Consider the following 26094-nt stretch of genomic DNA (forward strand, 5'->3'; position numbering starts at 1 on the left):
GTGAGCATCGAGCGGCAGACAAACAAGAAAATCACCTTGATGGATGTGCTGTTGTCGAAGCGAAAAGACTTGGTCTGTCCGTTCTCCAAGTACACCTTCAAGACATTTGGCATGAAGAGCAGAGCGTTGTCCTTCACAGTGTCCTGCATGGAACCAGAGATCTGTTATACTTGACTACAAGGAATTTCACTGATCTATCATGCTTCCTTGATCCTGACGATGGTATTCACTCACTCAAAAAATACAGTGCATGAACTAGAGAATTGGTAGCACTATATTTTGCAATATAGTAAGTACAAAGTAAGCTGATTGTAAATTAATTGGCAAATAATTAATAAAATTTCATTAATGCGAAAAACTACCAAGTTTCTAGGGCAGTACTTGGTGCTATATAGTTACAATATATTGTCAAAAGTACAGTATGTGGACTCCTGACTATCACACCCATATGTGCATGGTGAGCATCCCATTCCAAAACCATGGGCATTAAAATGGAGTTCATCCCAGAGGTGTTTAGTGGGATTTTGTGCTCCACTCACACTAGCCTTCTTTTGCACCAGCCTTGGCAAACCATGCCTTCACGGAGCTCGCGTTGTGCACATGGGCATTGTCATACTGGAACAGGTTTTGGCCTCTTAGTTCCAGTTAAGTGAAAGCTCAAATCTACAGCATACAAAGACATTCTAGACAAGTGTGATGGTCAGGTGTCCACATACTTTTGGCCATATAGTGTATAGAAACACTTACACCTCTGCTCATTCATGCAATTATACAATCAGCTGATCGTGGCAGTAGAACAATGCACAAATTCATCCAGAGGCAGGTTGAGTTGTAGCTAGTGTTCAAAGCAAACATAATAATGTGGGGAAAAAAAAATCAATTTGACCATTGCAAGGTTGTTGGTGCCAGATAGGGCTGGTTAGAGTAGAAACTGTGTAGAAACTGCTGATCTCTTGGGATTTTCATGCACAGTATATATATAGTTTACACAGAATGGTGCAAAATCAATCAAACCAACAAACAAAATCCAGTGAGCATCAGTTTTGTGAGCAAAAACACTGTTGATGAGAGAGATCTCAGAATGCAAAACATGTCATACCTTAAGGCGGACTGTTTTTGAGGCTACAATAGCTGAAGACCACATGGGGTAACGGGTGCAGGCTCACCAAAATTGGTTTGAAAAACATAATCCAATCAAACCAGTCTGACCATTCTCCTCTCACCTCTCTGATCAAGAAGTCATTACTTCCCATAGAACTGTTTCTCCCTGGTGGGTTTTTTTGGTTTTTCTTTGGACCATTCTATGTAAATTCTAGAGAAAAGAAAATCCTAAGAGATCAGCAGGCAAGACTAGCTCATAAGCCAGTGCACATCAGTTGGGAGATACAGCTTTACCCTGATGAAATCTGCTGTAACTCACTTTGTATTGAACTGATTTTTTTTTTTTTTTTTTTACAAAACTTGCTTTTTTATTTTTGCTTCATTTCTGCTTATAGCAGGTGACATAAATGTAAATATACATGCTGTTGATAATTTGATTGATTTTACTTGTTGGAAACTTGGGCAAAGCAGTGTGAGACAGGACAATGTAAATGCATTGTGGGACAGAATCAAGACCTGCCAATCTTAAAGAGAGTTGCTGCTGTTATTAATGGTATTTTTGACATTTCTAAACCAGGAGTCAGCAATAATACGTTTATACAAAATCAGAAAGTATAATCTTAATGCAAAACACCTTTAGAGCAAAATATTCATTCAACTGAGTTAATTGAGCTCGTATTATGTTACTACGTTTTCACTTTGGTTAGCCCACACTTCAACCCTAATCACACTGTAAAACCGGATAAGTTCATTTAACTCAAAAAATTTGAGGAAACTAATTACCTCAAAATTTTTAAGTTGATAAATCAATTTCTTTAAATGAAATGCACTTAAATATAACAAAAGATTATTTTAAATTACAAAGTTTGAGTTATTTTTTTGTTATATTTAAGTGTATTTAGCTTAAAGAAATTGATTTATCAACTTAAAAATTTTGAGGTAATTAGTTTCCTCAAATTTTTTGAGTTAAATGAACTTATGCGGTTTTACAGTGTGTAGTTAGTAATGATGTTATCCCGCTGCATCAGGCTGACGCAGCTGCAGACCTTACCGGAAGCTGCCCGTTTATGATGACTTCCTCAGCAAAGCGCACCTTCACTGGGTTTGATTTCAGCTTGGCTTTTTTGGCTGCGCTGATAAAGGCTGATTTGGGAGACTGAAAGGGGAACACAGACATGAAGCTTTGACATCCACACACCTTTAAAACATGACTGATTTGAAGCATCCTGTAAATCTACATTCACCATTGACTTCTTGAGTCTGATTGCTCAGAAGGTGATTCATTTTCTATAACTTCGGCTCTGACGGCTGTTCAGTTGAAAGGCAAATCACAAGTTTTGTGATTATATTGTATTATATTCTAAGTTCATATTAATGTGCTCATATTAATATATTTTCGGTTCTATAGCAACAGCTGGTTCCATTTAATCTAAGACTAATAATAAACAGATTAAGAACAGTGCTGTTATTCAACAAAGAAAAGTTTATATAACATTTATGGAAGGAGTCTCCAGTGTCAGCACGTTGAAATGTATGTTTTGAAAAAAAAAAAACAACAGTATGTTTTCCTCCATGGGAGAGCCTTTAGGACAGAGGGCTTTGAGGTTTCTTTACATTTTTGGCTTATTTAAGAGAGAATCAAATGGAAGGGGAGGGAACTGTTTATAGCTGATATAACATACTGTAAGTGACAACAGGAACTAATTTCCACAACATTAAATGTAACTATAAACTGATTTAAAAAAAAAAAAAAAGTATCTGGTGTAATTCTTTAATTAATAACAATTATTATTAATTATTTGTGTTATTATTGGCAAAATGATGCCAAAATGAGCATCTCAAAGCTTCAGAGCTCTTTCAAAACTGAGAAAATATATTGATTTAACTAACACACTGGTCCAGACAAGGCCATTGCTATGAAGTGATATGGTAGTACCACATGACTGAAAATGGTGGGTGCTCTGTCATACATTTATTTACAGAAACTGTCATTGGTGAATCCAATACAAGTATGTACAGTAGCTGAGCAGTTGAGATGTACTCGACGGTGGCTCTCTGGGATTTGAAAGCCTTCTGATCACTAGCACAAGAAGCGCTGAGCTAAACGCTGACAATGCTGACAGTATGTTGTGTTCCTTCGATCTTTCGTGAACTGGAGACCTGCCCTAGTGTCAGTTTGCTGACATAGTAACAACAGGATAATTAATTGGCTTTGTTTAGCAGTAGGTCAGAGAAGCCAAGCTGTCACCCATCTTTAAAAAAAAGCATAATTATGGGGTGTCGAATGCCAAATGATACTCATTAAGGCTCTCAAATAAAATAACAATCCATACAGTTGCAATTTAATAGTTGTTAGTGTGAGGGTTTTTTTTAAAAAAAAAAAAAACAAACAAGGAATTTAAATGGATCAGAAAGCCTGTATTTCCAGTGTTTTGCACTTTCTTCAAGGTTATACCCAAGCCGAGAGCTGAAATGCTAAAGATGTTTGTGTGATAACTAAATTAAAAGTAGTATAAAGGAAGATGATTAGAGCCTGGTAACTATGCTGTGTTTTTCTGTTCCAGCAACATATATCTACAAGAGAAATTACCATTCAAGTGGTCTAAAATGAAAAGGTAAAGATTTAGTTCATAAATAGACTACACATTAGGGAAGTATGTGTAGAAAGTAAAATTTAAAGAGCTCCGCTGTTTATTTGTCATTCCAGACATTCTTTTTTTTTTTTTTACCTTCACATTTAATGATCCCATTCCACACTAGAGATAATTCGCCTAATCTTTACAATAATTATAATGATGCAGTAAACATTCTGTTTAAAAAAAAAAAAAGGAAAATGGCTGATCCAGTTAGGAACTGATAGAGAAAGTGCCCTGGACACTATTTAATTTATTTGTCTATCACCAATTATATGCTTTATAAGGGTTTTCTGCTTTCAGTTGTATTAGCGTCAGTTAACTCACTGGATATGGCTGAACAACAGTCAAGAGGATTGATTCTTTACAGCTCCTGTGGAGAGAAACAAACAAAAATACGCACACACATTCAAGATTATTTTTAGTGAAAGGTCTTAATTAGCAATTACAGTTTATTATCTGAATCAGGAGAAACACACTTGCCCGGCTTCTTAGACTACTACCACAGATACACACACAAGTCCATAGCAATCATTTCAGGCAATCTCTAGATAGCATCGTATATTAATAAATTCAGTTCCTTTGAATGTTCTCTCATGCTGCTTCCACCAAGAGCACATCCACACTCTTTCAGTTCAGTCTAAGATGGTTTAATTTGCATAAATGTCACTAACCTTTTTTTCAGTCAGCACCATTTCACCCACCTTCATCTCGCTGGTATTTGCTCATTATTTTTGTTTTATGCCTTGTAAATATGAGATGAGACCACATGCACACAAGAGTGAGAAAAATCATAATGTTGCCTTTGACTTTATTTCTTTCAGCTGCCAGGAGGGAAGGTGTTTTTTTTGTTTTTGTTTTTTGTTTTTTTTAACAGTCTTTTAGGTATGCACATCGTGTAATGAATGGATGGATGAATGAATAAATGGAAGGCTGGATGGCTGGATAGATGGATAGATGGATTGGGTGCATGGGAGGATGAACTGATAAATGGATGGATTGATGGATGGATAGATGGATTGGTTGCATGGGAGGATGAACTGATAAATGGATGGATAGATGGATTGGGTGCATGGGAGGATGAAATGGTAAATGAATGGATTGATGTCAGATGGATGGGTGGCTAGATGAACTGGTAAATGGATCTATGGATTGAACTAATGAATGGATGGATGGTAGGTGGGTCTACATAGCACCTATGAATATACCTATACCTGAATATACCTATGGATACATAGGTGGGTCAGTTCATGGAGGGATAGATGGCTGACTGGATGGATGGATGCATGGCTAGAGGAACGGGTAAATGGATTGATTGATGGCAGATGGATTGATGAACTGATTGATGGATGGATGGATGAATGGATAGATAACTGGATGGATGAACTGATTGATGGATGGATGGATGAATGGCTTGATAGATAAATACATAGGTGGATCAATTCATGGATGGGTAGATAGACTGGATGGATGAATAGATAAATTAATGGATGGATGGATGGATTAACTGATTGATGGATGGATGCATGGATGGATTGGTGGATGAACATAAGGTTTGCTTATTGTATGATGTTCAATGGATGAATGGATACACAGAGATGGAAGAAAAAGTTGAATGTACCTGACAAGGTCAATGACTCGTTCTCTTGGTACGGTGGCCACTTCTTCTTCATTGATCATTATTATCTCATCTCCTGGAATCAACTTTCCTTCAGATGGGCCTCCTGTTAGTAAGAACACACACACACACAATGTCTCCTTTTGTGTTAGTCATGAAGAACATTCTAAAATACACCTGCACTTCTCATTCACCATCCATATACTTAGCTTGATATAACACCTACTGAAACTCTTTTTAAAAGAAACATGAGTGATTTAGCCTGATCTATGTAAAGTACCACTGCGCCATATTGTGACTTAACTTTCTCCTCTCAGACACAAAGTATTCTGGAAAACCCTCTGGCTTACTTCTCTCAGCTGGCATTACTCATGAAGAAGCTTTTGTTCATGATGACCACAATAATTTCATATGCTCCATTTATTTCCCTTGGGAAGTACACACTATAGTGGGTTTATGAGTGAAAGTGCTGCACAAGACAGTCTTATGAAGTTTTAGTTATCGCTGTACATTCAGAAACGGTTTGTTATGGGTTTACTGAACAGGTCAGCACAGGGCTATTTATCACTTTGCATTTTCACGTTCTAATGTGTACTAATTTCAAAATGCTAGTAAAAATCTTCTCGTTTCGCCAGCACTACACTTCAGGCTAGGGGTATGGTGATATACTGTGATAAGCAAATCTGAAATAGTCACACTGTTAATGTTATGCTACACTAACATAGATTATAGCGGTGCAAGGATCAAACTATTTGGATTGATGCATTGATTTAAAATGCAATGACTTATAAATCGATTGTTAGCAAATATAATTCATTATAAATTGATTTTATAATGATAGATTATGGTTTAATAACAAATTGATTACTATTGAAAAAGGACAGATGGTGGTTAAGTTGGGTAAGATGTCATTCATATTGTTAAACTGATGTGTAAATAGTAACTCTGATACTTAAAATGGTTCTTTTCTACTACATCATCATCATCATCACCCCAGATACTGAAGAAAGTAGGTCACACATCAAGTATCGGCTACTAAATCCTATTGTATTGTAGCAGATTCAATGGCATTATCAAATATCATATCGTTGCCTTATGAATCGAAATCATATTGCATTGTGTGGAAGCCTGAGGTTTACACCGGTAATAGATTACACCATCGTTAAAATGTACATACAACACACTCCTAGAAATACTCTCTGGTTTTAAAGAGAAATTAGGACCTTCTGTATATTATTAAACCCCTGAAGGCTATGATGGATCTTCTGTACTCCTTTAAAAATATTGTATTAGCTTTCCTAAACAAATAATGTAACACTTTTACAGCTTTTGCAATGTTTGTGGAAACTAAAGTCATCATCTAAGAAAATGTTAAATATATTGCAAAACCTTAATATTGGGCCTGATAGTTCTCAGTTATTGCGACATTTTTATAAATATTTTATACCATTTCACTACTATTTCGTGAGCAACAAACGTGTACACTTGTTTACCTGGCGTGACAGAGCGCACCACTACAGGTTTTTCACTACCAGCTACAAAGCCGAAGCCCAGAACGGGATCTCTCCTCATCTCGACTCGACGAGGAGCGGGAGGAAGAAGCTGAACGCCCTCCACACGCATCTCCTCCAGAGAACCGCTCTGAGATGCTTGACTACAGAGAGAGAGAGAGAGAGAGAGAGAGAGAGAGAGAAAGAGAGAGAGATTGGGTTGTATTCTACGAGTGAGAAAAACATCTACACAACTAACAAACTTAAAAATGCACAAATTCTTGTTTTATCTTCCTTTAATCATTTAAAAGCGAGCTAAAACAGAATGTAGGAGAGAGAGAGAGAGAGAGAGAGAGAGAGAGAGAGAGTCAGATAAACAGAAATATAATACAGAGCACCTCATCATGTTAAATAATGTACAGTGCACTGTAGAATTATTGGGATACTAGGGATGATTTAATAATTTAAATTTAAACGTTATATGTAGATTTCTGTAACGCTCAATTGTCACAATGACATTGTTAAAAGTGCTTTATAAAAAAATTGAATGGAATTGAATTAAATATTTGCACCCATATGCGGACTGAACACTATATAGTTTTATTTAAATATACTATTAAAAATGTTGTTTTTTTTTTTAAAAAAAAAAAAAAAAAAAGGTTTTTGCCCTGAGTAGTGCATTTATTTTTTTTTCCCTGCAAAACACTGGTTTCATAGTTATGAGCACATCACAAGTAACATTTAATGAAGCATCCTCTGCAGAGAATAACAGCACTGAAGGTCACATACACTACGCTTTGTGCATCGTAAAAATTCCTTGTGTATTATGTCAGGACTGGTGAATGCACAAGAGCCCCTGAAACACTACATGCAAAAAAAGCAAGTCAGCCATGTAGTCGATGTTGTTTATATACACAGTACTGTGCAAAAGTCTTGAAAAAAAAAAAATGCTGTAGAGCAAAGATGCCTTCAAAAATAATGAAATTAAATGTTTCTCCATTAAAAAAAAATACTATAAAGAGCAGTAAACAGCAGGCTAATAAATGAAACAAAGGCAATATTTGGTGTGACGACCCTTTGCTTTAAAAAAAAAATAAAACTCAGGTAGAATTAGTGCAGTTTTATAAGGAAATGAGCTGTAAGTTTTATTGAGCATCTTGCAGAACCAGTCTCGGTTCTTCAAGAGACTTTGACTGTCGCACCCGCTTCTTAATTTTACAGCAAAATCCAGCAGCCTTCATTGTGTTTTTTCTCTGAAAAGTGTCTCTTACCACTTAATGTGCTGGTGTCTTGACTGACATATTAACATTTTTCTGCAACATTTAATTTTGTGCTGGGAAACTAATGTTAGAGAATCTAAAATGTTTTGTACTGACTCAACATCATGGACGGGATGCCAACCCACCGCAGGGCACAAATCACACACATTCATATGCCAATTTAGAGATGCCAATGAACCTGCAATGCAAGTATTTGGACTGGTGGAGGATACCGGAGTACCTGGTGGAAACCCTTGAATATATATATATTTGTTATGTGTGTGTCTGTGTGTATGAGACCATTACTATGGATCACTACACAATCAGACATGAAGAATTTAAAAGCACACTAAGCTGTTTTGGTTCAAATGGGATATTAGCTGCATAATAACTGTGTTACTGACTTAACCACATTAAAATCTATCTCCCTCTCTCTTTTTAATTTGTCAATCTTAAGCACAGTGTAAGCAGTGGCAGAAGACAGAAACATTAACTTTAATCAAGATCAAGCTGAAATAAACTGAATGGGAGATTTGGGAATAACAGGGTGCCAGATTGCTCTGTTATGGGATGAATATGAGCTCAGGCTGCTCTGGAACGAGTCATTTCCAGAAGCACGTGAGACACCTGCTGCAGGAAATATTCTCTCTATTTCTCTCTGAGCCAGGGGAAGGTAATACTACTTTAGTTATTAACTTATTCTCTTGTGTAGGGACAGGAAAGGCTTCCACAAATAAGACATTAGTTCTTTGCGTATCTCTTTTCTCACCTATCTATTTCCCTCTCGCTCATGCAATACACATCACTGCAAATGAGAAAAGCTCCAAAGGCTACAGGGTTGAAAAAAAAAAGCAGTTTTTAGGAGAAGTTGTTCTAGTCCCAGGAGGCCCTAGTGGTCTACTAAGATGTGAAGTAAGTTTATTGGACCAAAATATATCATCATTTGTGTAGTTTTGAAAAGCTGTGAGTGAAATATGAGAGCAATGTCTATCATTCTCTTGAAGGTCAAATTCATCCCATTAAATATATTCTGTATTACTTTGGAAAAGAACCTCACAGATTTGAACTGCTGAGCCATAAGTTTCAGAGCATTTCCTTTGATGTACAGGTTATCTTCCTTGGTAAACATGCCTTTAGTAAAATAAACTTTATACATATTAGAAAGTAAATTGCTATATAAACTGGACCATGTTATGATTCCCGTGCCATGAGAGATCATGTCTTATGTGGTTATGTGGCGTAGAGACTTTACTTATTCCTGGTTTAATAGGGGAGAAAAAAACTACAATATAAAACAAGCATAATTTTTTGTTTTTGTTATTATAAACCAGCACTCAGCAAATTCGAAGTATTTTTTTTATTTATTCACGGTTTGGTTTTTAAGACGGAAGTTAGCTGTTACATTTAGTCAGTTTTTGAACTTTTGACCATTCATACATTTTGCATTCATACATATGTTATTCAGTCACTGCATCAATCATAAATCAGGTTTGTGTGCATTATCATCTATATGTGCTGAAATGAGAAATTATATAAAACAACAGATATTTAAATCTGCAGTATATATTAGTGGAATTCCCCAACATACCGTATAAGCTAACATGCTGTGCTAATAACCTTTGCATTGAACATATACTTTTTGCCTGAATAGATTTTGCTTCAATTTTCCTCCTGGTATATTCTTTAACCTTCTTTGTATGCTTTTGATTTTGCCTATATATAAAACCTTGACAATGTTTACCATGCAAGTGTCTGGTGTCTTTTATTTTTAAGCATAAGATTTTTTTTTTTTTTAACCTGACCTTACTATATCTCAGTTTTCATGTGGTCTATGAACATCAAACAAAAACCACATGGAGATTTCAAGGCAGTAATTTCAACAGAAATTGTTAGACATGCTGCTTAGAATGATGCCATTTTTCGGGATATTGGCTGGTGTTAGAGCTCAGGATAGCTCGTTGTAAAATGTTGCCACATATTTTAAGGACTGCTTCTCATGCCATTATGAAAGTCAGTACAACATACTTTCTTATTAATACAATACAATAATGCTGAATAAGCTAGTGTCCTGTGTTCACTGGCACTGTTGTTTGTTAAAAAAATAAATGAAAATAATTCAAAAATGTTGTTGAATTCCGTAGAACCAGATATTCACATTGAAGTCACCTGCTGCCGTGGCATGTAGGAAGAAGGCCTAACAGCAAGTTACACTCATTTATCATTAGCCGATAAAGAGGAAAAGCAAAGTGGACATGCTGAATGGCTTCTGAATCGAAAATGTAGAAATGTAATCTTATCCTGGGATTTATAATAATTATTATATTTAAGGCACAATCCAAGAACGTATTTGCTGAAAGAGTCCAATAGAAGTCATTGTAACAAGCAGGAATAGGGTGTGGTTTAAGACTCAAAAGGAATGCAAATAGGATGTTTTTGGGGTGTAAATACACTCATAAAATTGGAAAAAGGCAATGTTCAATGTACAGATATAAGATTATGAATTAGTTAAGCCTATCAATTATCCCTGTAGAGGCCACAGATTTTATTTTTGTTGATGCATGCCTAGAAGACTGCGTCTTAATTTGAGACAATAATTATAGCAAGAATTTGATATGGCATTGATTCTTACAATAAAATTAGAAGTCCATCAGGACTTACTTAAGTGAGCTGTAACCATAGCAGATGAGGCATGATTACTCTTTAGAGAAGAGCACAAATTAAACAACACACAGGCACATTGCATTAATCATTCATTTTGAAACTCAAATGACCATAATGCACATACATTGCACTCAAAAAGGATGATTTCATGGATTCAGTTACCGTATGTATCGTGTGACATTAAATGTACTACGTGAACACACTAAATAAAAATATCAAAGAATATACCTTTTCGCAGCACTCAGCTGTAACAGCAGACGCAGCATTTTCACCCTGCTGTCAGTACAAAATATCACTCTATTTCTCATTCATTGTGAAATGAACTAGAGTGCTATATTATAATCTGACAGCCAATACATGCGAGTGGACCATTATCATAGCTAGGGACTTTTGCACACCCTGTTCATAACAATCAACCTTTATATATTCACAGTATATTAAGTCACTATTAGATGTTGAGTTGAATCTTTGGCATTCTTCTCATTTGTATATGATCATAATCAGTCTGTATGTTTTAAAATTCTCCTGCTTTGACAGGAAAAGAAAAAAAAAATGCAATCTGCTTCTTCGTTCAATGTTTTTTATCCAATGATTTTTTTTTTTTCTGGCTTAAAGGCAAGTACCTAAGTTGAAGGCAGTGATCTACCAGCACCTGAAAAAGTCCAGTCCCAAGAGTTCTACGTACGAATAATCAGACAACCTCAAAGGCACAAACTACTTGAGGTTATTTTAATAACCTCAGTGAGGCATTCAGAAATTTAACATAAGCACCTGCATAAGCTGTCTCTGAATATGGAGCACTTGTATGGATGTATATTAACGACAGTGAACACAACCCTATTAGGAAGTCTTGTTCAAACGAGTTCTAGGCGTTCTAGTGTGTAGGACTGATCCACTAAACTTTACTTAAAACTGAAGTTTTGGTACACATGATAACTATTCATGAAATAACGTTTAGGACAGAACCTCAGTGTAAATACTGGAGGATCGTGTGCATTAGTGTTTAAATGAATAAATCAGAAAGGAGAGGATAGATTGTGGGATTATGTTGCTTTCAGTAAGGAGCTAAATTACAGAGCGTGTGTCGGAGTCTGCATAATCTTCATAATGTGTGTAGGAGTCTGCATAATCCAGCAACATCTGTCCATTATGTCATGCTAGACATTTTCTTTAAAGAAAACTTGGAATCAAAAGAGTAATTTTTCTTGTTTTTTTACTGTTATTGTACCTCAAAAAGTAATGACTTTGACATCACTATGCACATGTAGACCGGGGAAAAATGTAATATTATCCAATAATAAACTAGTAATATCCCTTTGGCCCACCATTACCCCATCACTGAGTATAAGTTTGAGCTGTTTCACAAATACACCATAAATACACTGGATATAAAATGTCTTCACATGCCTGTTAAAAATGGAGGTTTTTGTGATGAATGAAACCTATATAAATCATATCAGTTCTTTTTCCACCTTTATTGTGATATAGCAACCAATACATTCAAGTGAAAAACAAATAGAAATATTTTAGGGAAAGAAAAAGAATAGAAAAACTTACAATAACACCCTTCTATAATGGGGCATGTGACTGCTCAGAATTAACCACATTCAAGCTTATGTTCAAAAACAGTTATCATATAGCTGTCATCAGTGATATTCTGATTAACCCCAAAATAAAGATCAGCTGTTTCTGTAGGAGTTTATTGACATCATCTTGGTTTCATCCCATTGTTGAAGCCATGGTCCACAAAGAGCTTACATAGCATGTACAGGATCTCATAGTCGAAATGTAGCAAGCAGGAGAGGGGTACAAATGAATTTTCAAAACATTATATGTACCATGGAACACTGTGAAGGCCATCACCAACAAATGGAGAAAATGGGGCACCACAGTGCCATTACCAAGAACAGGATGTCCCTCCAAAATAGATGAAAGGACAAGAAGAAAATTATCAGGGAGGCTTCAGAAAGACCTACAGCACAATTAAAGGAGCAGCAGGAATATCTGGTACTGAGTACTGATCACTCCCTACATTTGATAGCAACCTCTCGTATTCTTTAGATGACTGGGTTATGGGGTAAGGTGGCTAGATGGAAGCACAGAAAAACCTTTCTCACAGAAACAATACATCTAGGTTCGCTCAAATGTTGCCAAACCATTTGTCAAACTGGGTTACAGTCTGATGAGACCAAGGTAGAACTTTTTGGGCATAATTCTAAAAGATAGCTTTGTCCCGCCTTTCCTCAAGATCTTATGTAATCAAAGTCATGCCCATTACCCCGGAGGCGGAACTTCCCACACTATAAAAGTGGGTTGAACTTCCTCTTACCTTGAACGCCCCAGTGTTCCGAGCTACAAGGATAGTGATGGTTATCCTTCAAGCTCACAGAGTCATAGTTACATTCATAACTTACAATCTTTTTCAACCTCACTCTGACCATCACTATGGTCTAAATAGGATGACTCATATCAAAAGGGTCGTAAGGAACTGAATTATCTACATGATCAGAACCTCGCTGGGCGACAGACATCAGAACTACATTGCTCACAGGTGTTGCACAGGTCACGTCAACTCTGCAGCTGTGGACCATGATGCTGCAGTACAAATATATCCCACAGGAACTCCTTTCAGATTAGAAACCCTTTTCTTGCATACACATGGGAGATGACATCAATCAACCTATGTGACAAACTCTGCTTAGCGGTAACCGTAATCTGGATTTTTCATAGAAGACATAAAAACTGAGAATGAGACTTCCTTAAAGGTTGAGTATGAGTTATATAGGTATGTAATGCCCTAACTGGGCATAGAGTGAGTAACACCTCCTGCTCTTCCTGTGAGGTGAGGAGGAAGAGGGTTGAAATCGAACCACCTCCAGCACTTGATTTATAAACTGGGGATTAAGCACTTTCAGTGAAAAAGCAGGATTGGGCCAAAGTGACATCTCAGACCCATCTGCTTTCCATCTTAAATCCATCACTTAACAGAGAGAGCACACATTTCTCCTACTCGTCTGGCAGAACAGAAAGCCAATAGAAAGGCTGTCTTGAATGGTAAAGCTTGAAAATCTGCTTCTTTAGCTCATAGGGAGGTTTAGTGAGGGAGTTCAAAATGAGAGGTAAGTTTCAGCTTGGTGGCCGAAGGCACAGCTTGGACACAAGCAACGAGCTCCCTTCAGGAACTGACACACTAAGGAATGTCGACCGAATGGACAGCCATTCACCCCCTCATGAAATGCTGAGATAGTTGAGACATAAACTTTAATTATACTAGCTGCTTTGCCCTTATCCAATTGAGACTGCAGGAAGCGAAGCACAAGCGGTACAGGACAGACTACTGGGTCAACTTTTACACCCAAACACCAGTCTGAAAAGATTCTCGACCATAGTGAGTATTTAGCTTGAATAGATGGAGCTCTAGCATTGCTCAGAGTCTCTTGAACAGTCTCATCTAACTGCTGAGAGACATACTCTGCAGAGGCCAACCCATAATTGCAGGGAAGTTAGGTTTGGATGACGAAACTGTCCAACTGCTTGTGACAGAAGATCTGCTCGTGATGGTAGTTGACTGTGTAATGACCCTCCCTGACTTTGGTACTTGAAGAATCAGATGAAAAGGGGGAAAAGCATACAACAACCCTGTCAGCCATTGTGACAGAGCATCTAGGCCTAAGCTGCCCCGCTGTACCATGAGGGAGTACCACTCCTGGTAATGAGTTGTTTCCGTGGATGCAAAGAGATGGAACTGGGCTACCCTCTATCAGGCCCAAATTTGGGCCACTACAACCAGGTGTAACCACCAACCTCCTGGGCGAGGCCCTGTCCTGGACAAAATGTCAGCTGCTCTGTTTGCCCCACCTGGGGTGTGAATGGCTCTCAGAGAGGTCAATTGAGGCCATGGCGATGTTAGTAGTTCTTTTACCACCAGGAGACAGCATAATATCCTTGTTCCTCCATGGTGATTTATATGGTACACTGCGTTCTCACCAGTATATGCTTGTGGTGTATGAATGGTAACAGTCCCTTAAGGGTAAGATGCACAGCCCTCAGATCCAGTAAATTTATATGTTCTGATAACCAAGGGGGCTTCATGGGTCCCTTATTGACCTGCCTTCACAGATTGCTCCCCAACCCATTAGTGATGCATCTGTTGTGATCACTGATCTTCTGTGAGGAAGACTTACCAGTGGGGTTCCTCTCAAAAAGAAGCCCCTGTCTCTTCAGGGGAGCAGGGCCCATATGCAGGACTGTGTCACCTGAAACCTCATCCCTTTGTTCTTTTTCATGATGTGGAGATGAAACAAATTGAACCAATGCTGTACGGGACGTGCCTTCAGCAGTACAAGGGAATCACAACTGATGCTGCCGTCATCAATCCCAGCAGTATATGAACCCTGTGAGCTGTCACCAGTTTCCCTGGCTGAAAGGGTCTTAATGACTTCTCCAAGTTGTCTACCCACTGAGGAGTGAGAGGTGCATTCATTGTCATAGAATCAAAGTGGAGTTATAAGAAATATTACCTGTTGTCAAGGCTGAAGACTGCTCTTCCTCCAGTTCACTGTAAAACCAAAGGATTGAACATGGGCCAGTACCTTCTCTGTGTTCAGTATCACTTTATCTCAAGAAGGGGCACAGATTAACCAATCATCCAGATATGGCAGGATTTTGATACCCAGTAACTAAAGGGGGGCTAAGGCCACCAAGACCACCCGAGTAAAGACCCTCGGTGCCAGGGACACGCAGAATGGTAGAACCTGAAATTGGAAAACTTGGCCTTGGAAAGCAAAGTGAAGAAAAGGCCTGTGTTGTGGACAAATCGGGATGTGTAAATGTGCATTTTTTAAAGTTGATTAATGTAAACAACTCTCCTGCATTTACGGACTGCATTACTGTCTTTGTGTGAATCATTTGGAATGGGAGTACTTTTTGGTATTGGTTGAGACACCTGAGATCGAGAATAGGCTGATGACCTCCATCTTTTTTTGAAACTATGAAGTAGGTTAAATAAAACCCAGTTTGTTGTGCACTGGGAGGCACATCCATCAATACAGCCTCCAGTATTGTGTTCTTGACACTTGTCATTCCGAGGGGGGTGGGTCTTTGACACAACTTCCTTCCAACTGGCCTGAGAAAGTTGCGAGGAGCAATCGAAGACCTGCCCCTGACCCCTATGCAGAACCTCCACTACGGCCTGCACCCCTGCCGGAGTTCCTCTGTTGACCTCCCCCTCGGGACTGAGGTCTCCTCTGTGAATGTGTGGTGGGATTCTAACTGTGGGTACAAAAACTCTGCTCCTGAACACCAGCAGGGCCACCAGCGAGGCCTAGGTTGGTTTACGACAAGCCCGTTGGACAGTTTCTCTTAATGTAATGGAGCGCTCCTCCCTATCCAGCACATCCTGAGAATCCGGATGAAAGACTTGACCAGGCATTACTGGCAAATTCATCAGTTCATTCCTAATGGCATCAGGCAAAGAAGTCAGTGCCAGCCATATTTGCCTGCAACATAAGATAGCTGATGACATACTATCCCCTATATCACCTGTCAGTGGTGAGTGAGCCACCAAAGCTGAATCAATAAGAGTTTTGGAATCCTGATCCTCTGTGCCCATTGTTTTCCGCAAGGCTTCCAGGAGGATAACCAAAGCATTTCCCATATGAGCCGCACGTTCAGTAGCATTTAAAGAGTGTGAGATCGGTTTTAGCATACTCCTTACCAGGACAGCAAGGATTAGCAGATACATGGGCTGGCCCTAGGGCTGTCCATGATGCTATTGACTGCTCTACCAGTGGCATATCCCCAAGACCGGTTTCTACTGGGTAACGAGCATTAGCTAATCATCTACAGCCTGCATTAAATTGGGGCTTTTGAGATGGATTCTTCCATGTTGTTCTCAGCATGGAAGTGTAATCATCTGCCACCAGAATGGAAGGTGGGGAATTAGTCTGAGAATGCCCTCCCAGACACTTCCCATAGGAACTGGTTCAGAGTGGTTGTAAACCAACAATCTTGGCGGAACTAAATACTCCATTAACAAGAGTATTTGCATAAAATTCTTCCACCTTTGTCGATTCCTCATCCAACACCTGAATGGGAATCTCCCCGATGGCTCTCCCTTTCTGATTGCTGTTTATTATCAAACAGAGAGTGGGGAGCAAAAAGACACAACACATCAACCTCATCTGTGTCATCTTCTCCAAAATGGTGCTGAGGAACCAGCGGAAGAGCACATTCATGGCTGGGGGGCAGCCTCTGTGACAAATCTGTGCAGCCTCTGTGATAAGTTCTGCAGAGCAGTCAGTATCTGAATTTGCGCATCTGCACTTCCCCCTTCTGCTGGTGGAGCAGGAGTCGGATGCTTGGCCACTTCATGCACACTCCCACGGTTTGACCTGTGAGTGGTTTCATGATGATGATCATGCAAGTGCTTGCAAGATTACTTATCACCAGTCCTGTCTAGAGATCTCGCTCTCTTCCTACCACGCTCAGGCATAGAGCTGTGAACCCTGGTAGTGCAGCTTAGTCACTCCTCAGGTCACAAGCTGCACTGCAGGAATTATTAAGTGAGCAATCCCCAAGCATAAGGGGTATTCTCGATGTCCATCACAGGGATCTATAACTGATTGGCAAAACCGGCAACATGGAGAAGCCATGATGTCCACGCAAACAAGCCCACTGACTGTGAAAAGCCGTAAAGGGTAAATTAAATCAAACAAACAACAAATTGGCCTGTATCAGTAAGCGAACATACCTAGCAGGCCTACATCAAACCCCACTAACTGCGAACAGTAGCAAAGGGTAAAATTAGCCCATAGACAATGGACCACACCAGTATACGAATGTACTTAGCAGTCCTGTACCAAACCCAACCAACTGAGAACAGTGATATATGGCACAATAGGGCTATAATACTTACCAAACTTTGCAATGAAGTAAATCACTATATCTTTGCTGGTGGATATTCTGAAAGAAAACAGAAATTACCACCAACAGTGAATAGCTGTTATGAACAAACAATATTAGATTAGTTTCCTACCTGTACCTGGTCTCTGAGGTGAGAAAGGTTAACAGGACCAGCCGGAAGTTCAATCCACTTTTATAGTACGGGAAGTTCTGCCTCCGGGGTCATGGGCATGACTTTTTTTTTACATAAGGTCTCGAGGAAAGGCGGAACGAAGGTTATCATCCTATTTAGACCGTAGTGACGGTCAGAGTGAGGTCGAAACAGATCCTGCAGGTCTCTTTTAGACAGCTGAAGATAAATGTCACTTTTCAGCCTAATAACTGAAAGTGCAAATCCAAGTAAACAGAATCAAAGGAATGTCTTCTGAAGAAGCAGATCAACATTTTTGTAACATTATGACCTTAAAATGTTTCTATTTAGTTTCCATATCACAGTAAAAGTGGAAAAAGTTATGTCATGATTTGATTGCAAGATTCTGTCATTTTTGGAGTGTGTAGACTTTTTTTATATATATATACATTGTATTTGGACGTAATAATGTATTAGGCTTCATTACTAATAAATAAATATGGGAAGGAATTATTTGTTTCTGCAGTAGTTACCATCGGACACCATCAGTTGATGGAATGGTGTTCTGGGGACTGGAGTTTGTCGCCGATTCCGATGTTAACATGACAATTATTTTGAAGAAATCTAACTAAAGCTAACTGCCAACATTTCAGCTGGTGTGCATCAGGAATAATGTGTTACTACTAAATTTTCACTACTAGTTAATATTATTTGTGCCCTGTATAATTAAAGTGGTAAATAATCCATAGTAACAAAGTATAATTCATTTCAAACAGGTACCATGTTAGTTCATGATTTGCTCTTGCATAGTTACTAGGTTACTAAGGAACATTACTGTAAAGTGTTATGCTATGTATGTATATTGTATAAAAGACTATAATGCATTCTAGCTACATCAAGTTATCAAAGTTTTGTGATTACGCAATACAGTTTTCCTTTTTTGTCACCACAAATAATGACCATGCCCAACGAAAATATAACTGAAAACTTGGCTTTTGTGGAAAAGATGCATTCGCCTTTTCTCTCACAATGAATTCTCTTTGACTCGAGTGTACAACAAGGACAGATTGTGGTAATGGCTATTAGGTAACAAATCAATGATTGAGTGTAAGCAGAGGACAAAGACAGGCAGAGTGAAAGACAAGTCAAGAGAAAAATAAAGGAAAAGAGAGTGTTTATTTCAGTGGGGATGGAAATATTTTTAGAGTCACTGCCACGACTCAGTGAGCAGAAAGAGCAGACACAACTCCACTGAGACAAACCGTGAGAAAACATTCTAAAAGAACAACCCTCATTAATCTGAGGCTAAGATGGAAATTTCCATAGTTAAGTCAAGTGTGAAAGATAGTAGACATTTGCAGTTGCAGGAGAGAAAGGCAAGAATGTGACATACAAACATCCCTACGAACCAAACAGGTTGGATCTAGTATAATAAAAAAAACTTAAGTTAAGGGTTGCAATGGAGTAAAAAAAAAAATCTGACAATTCACACCTCTACACAATAACACTGGTACAGAGATAAAACAGACAGCACAACTAAAGCTTTTTTTGATAGTACAACACTGTATACAACTGCCACAATAAAATTAGAAAATTTAAACCTAGCAGGCTAGGTTAAATAAATAAATAATTAAATACTTACAAGAAATAAAATTCTTAAAGCCTTGAGTGTCTACTTTCATACGAACCATTAACCACTACTGTGGAGTGTGACATCACAAATAAAGTCAATGCTGAAAACAGTCACCCCCCATAACAGGTGGAAATTCCATTTTTTGGCCTTTGGTAACATTAAAAGTAGCAACTTTTTTACTTTCACTTAAGTAAACTGTTTTGGCCAGATACTACCACTTTTAATCAAGACTTCGACACATTATCTATACTTTCATTTAAATGTCATTTGTCCACTCTGCATCCAACTATAATATCTTCAGACTGTGATATCTTAAAACTTCAGTAGGCTGCAATGTGGGCTGCATTGTAACCGGCAAGTATTTCAAAAAAGCATTTATTTTCTGTCTACCAAGTTATGAACCATGAAATCCAGCTACTACAAATAGGGCAACTCTATTTTTCAAGATGGAACAGAGATGCCAACAAGCAAACGAGTGAAACGTTCCATAAAATGCAATGTACTCTCCATCTGTTATTGCAGTTGTGAATACAGATAGTTACAATAAACGCTGATTGCATCATCAATCTCAAATACAGATGCAACATGAAAAAAAAAAAAAAATCCACTTAAGAGTCCCCAAAGACTGATTTTCAGATGTATGCGCTCTTTTGAACACATGAGCCCGACTTTTAAATGCAGTTGTTTGAAACATATTATTTTTAAACTGATAGTGACAGGATGACTATTACTATGACTATTACAAAATTGAATATTATAATTTCCCAGAATGCTCATAATGAGGCAGTTATATGCCAGATGTTTGGGGAAAGTTTTTCTTAATGTTTGCTTCACTGCTTCTGAATAATTCATTCTGCATAATTAAATAAGTAATTTCTTAAACATAATGCACGTTTAATGATGTTAATTAATTCACACATTTTGTATGCAGTTCCTCAATAAATCCTGTTGATTACTTGATAAAAGCAGTACTCAAGTAAACAACTGCATCTGATTCCTTTCAGCATTTTCCCCTGGAATACTTTTAGCATTTATAATATATGATATTCCTTTCTTACCCCCAGATTATACCAAAATATTAGCACAGTGTTTAATGGAACAGTGAAAATGACGAACACTTGTAAAAGGACTTTGCAATGATTAATGCAATGCTTAATGGTGGTGCAGAAGAACAAATCTGTTTATAATGTGAGGGAATACAGATTAAAAAATAAACGTAGTCACTAAAACCTTCTCTCATTCATGACAGTCCAATGAATAAAGTTTGTGTTCAATTGAGAATACAATTTAACAGATAAACCTGAGGTATATACTACTACTACTAATACTACTACTACTAATACTACTAATAATACTTACTACTACTACTAATAATAATAATAATGTAGTGGGGGGGGGGGGCAATATAGTTTGCAACATTATTTACAATAATAATAATAAAAAAAAGTGTTCATGATCTCTATATAAGTACACCAGTTCCTAGATGCCCAGAGTTTGTTTCCAGCTCTGTAAATAATGTAATAGTTGCTGAAGTCTTATAAACTTACTTGATGAAGCAGTCCCTGGTGTCACGTGCAGAGGTTGCGTCCCATTCATACGATGTAGCTCCTTGCAGTCCAGACCAGCTGCCCGAGGGCGGAGGCCAGCCAGTGGATTTATTCTTATGGCTGTAGTAAAGAAAATAAAGTGGTTATTTCATGACAAACTTTCATGATGTCATATCCTCTTACATATTTCATTTTTCCCAAGGTGAATATGACATCCTGTCCTTCTTATCGCCCAATTAAACACCTGGCACCGTGGTCCATTTCAAATTGCAAGGAACAGGAAATTGTCAAACCTGTAGTGGTCTTGAATGTTAATTAACATAACAATGTAATTGAGACACTGCAGCAATGATTCGCTGCCTTACCATAATGCCTACTGAGGCATGAAATTGGTTCTTCATCAGTTATTGGGGGAAAAAAACTCAGTTGTTACAATCAAAATGGGGGTATATTTATTTCACTTGATTCATGAAATGTATTTTCTTTTGTGGAAAAAGTTGTTAAAGTGTAGAAGCCATGAATAAAAATTAACCAATCACCGAACCCATATTAAACCCACAAATGCTGGTAGTGGCTGTTTATTTACTTCCTTCGCTTATTATCTTCAGGATGCAAATCCCAGCTGTCCAGAATATGTATTTATTTATTTACTTTCTTTAATATGAGTCAAAGTTTTGACACACTAGATTGTAGAATATATATGTTTCATTGTCTTATAACATTGTGGTAAAGGTTACTAGATGAAATTTTGGACATTTTAAAAAGTGAAGTAAATATCCATGTATGGATATATTTCAGAATCCATCCATCCCTCCATTTTCTGTGCTGTTTATCCTGCACAGGGTCGCAGGGAGTCTGGAGCCTATCCCAGGGGACTTGGGACACAAGGCAGGGGACACCCTGGGGCGGGTGCCAACCCATCGCAGGGCACAATCCCTCACACACACACACACACACACACACACACACACACACACACACTACGGACAATTTAGAGATGCCAATCAGCCTACAGTGCATGTCTTTGGACTGGGCGGAGGTGGGAATCGATCCCCCATCCCCAGAGGTGCGAGGCAAACATGCTAACCACTAAGCCAGCGTGCCCCCTTCTTTCTGAATCAAAATGAATATTTAACTTAATTTTTTACTTAAAACAAGTAGCTTTTAGATTACTTTAGGTATTGTTTTTTAATTTGTGATATGAGGACAATGTGCCACACAGAAAAGCAAACCTTCATTGCTTTGCCCTGGCTTTGCTCGATTGTTCTTCAGTGAAAAAAGATCAGGAGAAAATTGCTTTTTTAAAGCATTAAATATTAACTTTGTGTCAGAAGTGAATGTAATTCCCAGTTGCATTGTATTTCACTTTCATAAGTGCGTTGCATTCATGCCACACTGAATCACTGCAATCACTGTCCAATCGCAGCCTTAAGCCGTACTCTGGAAGTGTGTCTGTGATTGGAGAAGTGGAGAAGGGCCTGAAAGTGTGATCAATAGTATGGCGATATAAAGCCGGATTCTGCTTTTGTTTCTAGAATGATCTGACATTCATGTTTGTATTTTTTATACATTATATATATATATATATATATATATATATATATATATATATATATATATATATATATATATATATATATATAAATATTCCTGATGAACTTTATGAAGTTGTATCTACATTATACTCTACATATTACCCTCTATATTAGATTTGAAGACACATTCCGTTCACATCACCAGGTACACAGTAAGTAGGCTATGCATTTGTGGAGTTCCAAATGTTCTAAGCACAATCTCACCAAATCATTTCACAGGATGAGTTTGACAAGAACATATTAATATTAAAAGGAATGAGGTCCATGACACATTCCTCTAAACTGAGCTGTTGTAACTGATTACTCAAAAATTGCTCATCATAAATGAGTAGCATATATTCAAAAAGCTCCAAACTGTCTCCTGTCCTTCTGAATTTCTTTTGCCATCATCCAGTGGCTAACATGGCCTCTGTGGATTGAGAAATCTAGTTGTTAAGGCGATCTATAGTGACAGATTTGACACACTGGGTCCTCTGGCTTCATCTCCTAATCCTTCTCATCAGGGAGAAAACAAATCCACACAATTTGTGGCAATAAGAGGATTTGGAGAGTGGTGTGTGTAGAGCGAGGGGATGGTGGAGGAAAAATATCTGCGCTCTGCTGGAGATCTGATGTTGCTCAAAGTGGGGGCTGGGAAAGATGTGTTCCTCAAAACAGTGTCTGTGCTTCAGCAATCCAGCTTCGTAGTGAAGGAAGCCAGTTGTTCAGGGGGTTTATTTGATTATTTGCAGTGGCTGATGGAGCAAAAAATGACACGCACTTAGCACTTTAAACAAAATCACATTGTGACAAAGCAGCTTTCCAGAAATCAGATCCCTGGTGAGCAAGCCAGAGGCGACAGTGATGACAAACAAAAAACGACACAAGACGAGGAATAAGATGAGAAAAAAACCTTGAGAGGAACCAGACTCAAAATGGAACCCGTCCTCTTCTGCTTGATACAATAGCTGTAGAAGAATAAAGTGAAACAGTACTAAGGGTGTTGAAAGGATATTCAGTATTAACATATTGTGAATAAGACTCCTGGGATAAGTACAGGAAAGTCTTTCTGAATATTGCAGCAGTTCTTAGGTACACATTTACCGTATCTGGTTGAGAATATCCACTGAAGAAAGATGAGTCTTGGACATAAAGTGTTTTACTGTACTGTAGATTGCTCAATATACCCAAAGTCAACCAAAGTCAAAGATATGAAGGAGTAGCCATCTGTTTTTTATGTGTCTGTTTTTTATGTATCTAAAAATGTCATTATTTACAAATAGATATCAGAAAGCTAACTACAGTACATCATTTTTTATACTTTATTTCTTCTGTGTTCATTTACTTGGCTCTCGTTCTTCCTTAATCCATCCATTTTCTATTCCGCTTATCCTAGACAGGGTCGCCGAGAGCCTGGAGCCTATTCCAGGGAACTCAGGCAGGGTGTCAACTCATTGCAGGACACAATCACACGCTACGGACAATTTGGTAATGCCAATCAGCCTATAGTGCATGTCTTTGGGCTGGGGGAGGAAACCGGAGTACCTGGAAGAAGCCCCTGAAGCACGTGGAGAACATGTTAACTCCGCACACACACGGCGGAGGCAGGAATCGAACTCCAAAACTCAGTGGTGTGAGGCAAACCACTATAACTATCGTGCTAACCACAATAGTTATTGTACAAGTTATTATTATTGCTACTCATATTATATATTATGCTATAATTCTTCTTATACTTTTCTTTTTTTGTCTTGTTAATTTCTTATGAAACACTCTGAGCTGCATTATATGTATAAAATGTGCAGTACAAATAAAGATTATTGTTGTTGTTGCTGTTACTACTAGTAGTTATTCAGATTCTACACCTACAGTATATGCTTGTTTTTTTTGTAGTTTGAAACCTAATTCATTTCATTTAAAACAAAATCCTCCATTTTTTTATAGCACTAATTTCAAACAAATTTACTGTGTGCACTCTACATATCTTGCGTGTTCTTGCAAGAGTGAAATTACTTTCCTTTCCAACAAAAATGAGGTTTCATAAAAGGCAAAGATTCAAAGCTCTTGAATTTTTTTGCAGTATTATTGGCTCCATTACAGGCAGCCAGGGATATTAGTGTTCTGATTATTCCCCCTCATATAAAAGAAACAAAAGGAAGAAGATGAAATTAGTTCAAATGTGTCTCGCTGCATCGTTATGGCTGAAATATTAAATATGTACCACAGGCCACACAAAGCACACACTGAACAGGTATATGATGCCTAAAATGATTCCTGGTGGAGAGATAAATTGCTGCCACTTAAAATGCTAAAATGCTGCCACTATCCAGTTAGTCCAGAATTCAGCTGCAAGAGTCCTTACTAGAACCAGAAAGTATAATGATAATGAGTCTTTATTGGTCACGTATACATTACAGCACAGTGAAATTCTTTTCTTCGCATACCCCAACATGTCAGGAAGTTGGGGTCAGAGTGCAGCGTCAGCTATGATACAGCACCCCTGCAGAGAGGGTTAAGGGCCTTGCTAAAGGGCCCAACTGTGGCAGCGCTGGGACTTGAACACCCAACCTTCCGATCAGTAACCAGAGCATTAACCACTAAACCCCCCCATGACCAGATCACCCCTATCTTATCCACAGTGCATTGGTTCCCAGTGAAATCTCGCATTGATTATAAAATACTACTACTGACCTATAAAGCACTAAACGGTCTCGCGCCACAGTACCTAAGTGAACTTTTGGTCTTCTATGATCCGCCACGCCTACTTAGATCAAAAGCTGCAGGCTATTTGTTGATACCTCGAATAGTGAAGGGTACAGCAAGGGGAAGAGGTTTCTCTTACAAAGCCCCACAGTTATGGAACAGTCTTCCAATTAGTGTCCGGGACTCAGACACAGTCTCAGTGTTTAAGTCTAGGCTGAAAATGTATTTGTTTACTCAAGCTTATCATGAGTAGACTTTCTTTCACGCAAAGTACACAGTCTTATCCGTCACGGGATAGTAAGCATACCTAATAATCTTTCCCTCTCTTTACCTCCCTCTCCCTCTCTCCTTCTGTCGAGCCACACATGATTTTACAGAGATGCCAGTGATCTTGACCCTTTCTGCTCTCCGGACCATCCTGGTGCCCTACCGCTGGATGGAACTCTCATCAACTGGAGGCTACAGCCTGGAGATTGCTTAAGATGGTGCCGCATGGACTGCAATTACCACATGCAGTTTATGAATTGAATTGCCACTGTGTCAGTTTTTAGCAAAACTGAAAGTCCCAGGAATACAATATATTTAACTTTGGCATGCCACTGAGTCTGAGTGCCTATCTGCTGTTATGTCTCAGAAAAGGCATGGCATTGTGCTGTGATAAGAGCATTATTGATGCAGTGGCCATAAACCAACAAACTAAAAGACTATTAAAAGGAGAGGAATTTTTTTTCCTCCAGAAAAAAATTAATACAATGCAGAAGATGCCAAGCCAATAATTTCCATCAGGTCTGATCATAGGAGATTTTCTTTCAGGAGTATTTTATTTAGAAATAAAGAACTAA

At 38.3% G+C, this 26094-nt stretch overlaps 1 protein-coding gene across 1 annotated transcript in view; it reads right to left on the reverse strand.

Annotated features, from left to right (window-relative positions):
• LOC128602396 (FERM and PDZ domain-containing protein 4-like) overlaps nucleotides 1-26094 on the reverse strand; it is a 53267-nt gene that overhangs the window by 16481 nt on the left and 10692 nt on the right. Inside the window, exons 2-7 of the mRNA XM_053616162.1 lie at nucleotides 20976-21095; nucleotides 6846-7006; nucleotides 5356-5458; nucleotides 4062-4107; nucleotides 2153-2257; nucleotides 36-143 (exon numbers count right to left, since the gene is read on the reverse strand). Coding sequence (XP_053472137.1) covers nucleotides 36-143; nucleotides 2153-2257; nucleotides 4062-4107; nucleotides 5356-5458; nucleotides 6846-7006; nucleotides 20976-21095 — 643 coding nt within the window. The remainder of the gene's footprint in view (nucleotides 1-35; nucleotides 144-2152; nucleotides 2258-4061; nucleotides 4108-5355; nucleotides 5459-6845; nucleotides 7007-20975; nucleotides 21096-26094) is intronic.

The sequence above is a fragment of the Ictalurus furcatus genome, chromosome 26, assembly GCF_023375685.1.
Source record: "Ictalurus furcatus strain D&B chromosome 26, Billie_1.0, whole genome shotgun sequence".
In the NCBI taxonomy this organism is placed as follows: domain Eukaryota; kingdom Metazoa; phylum Chordata; class Actinopteri; order Siluriformes; family Ictaluridae; genus Ictalurus; species Ictalurus furcatus.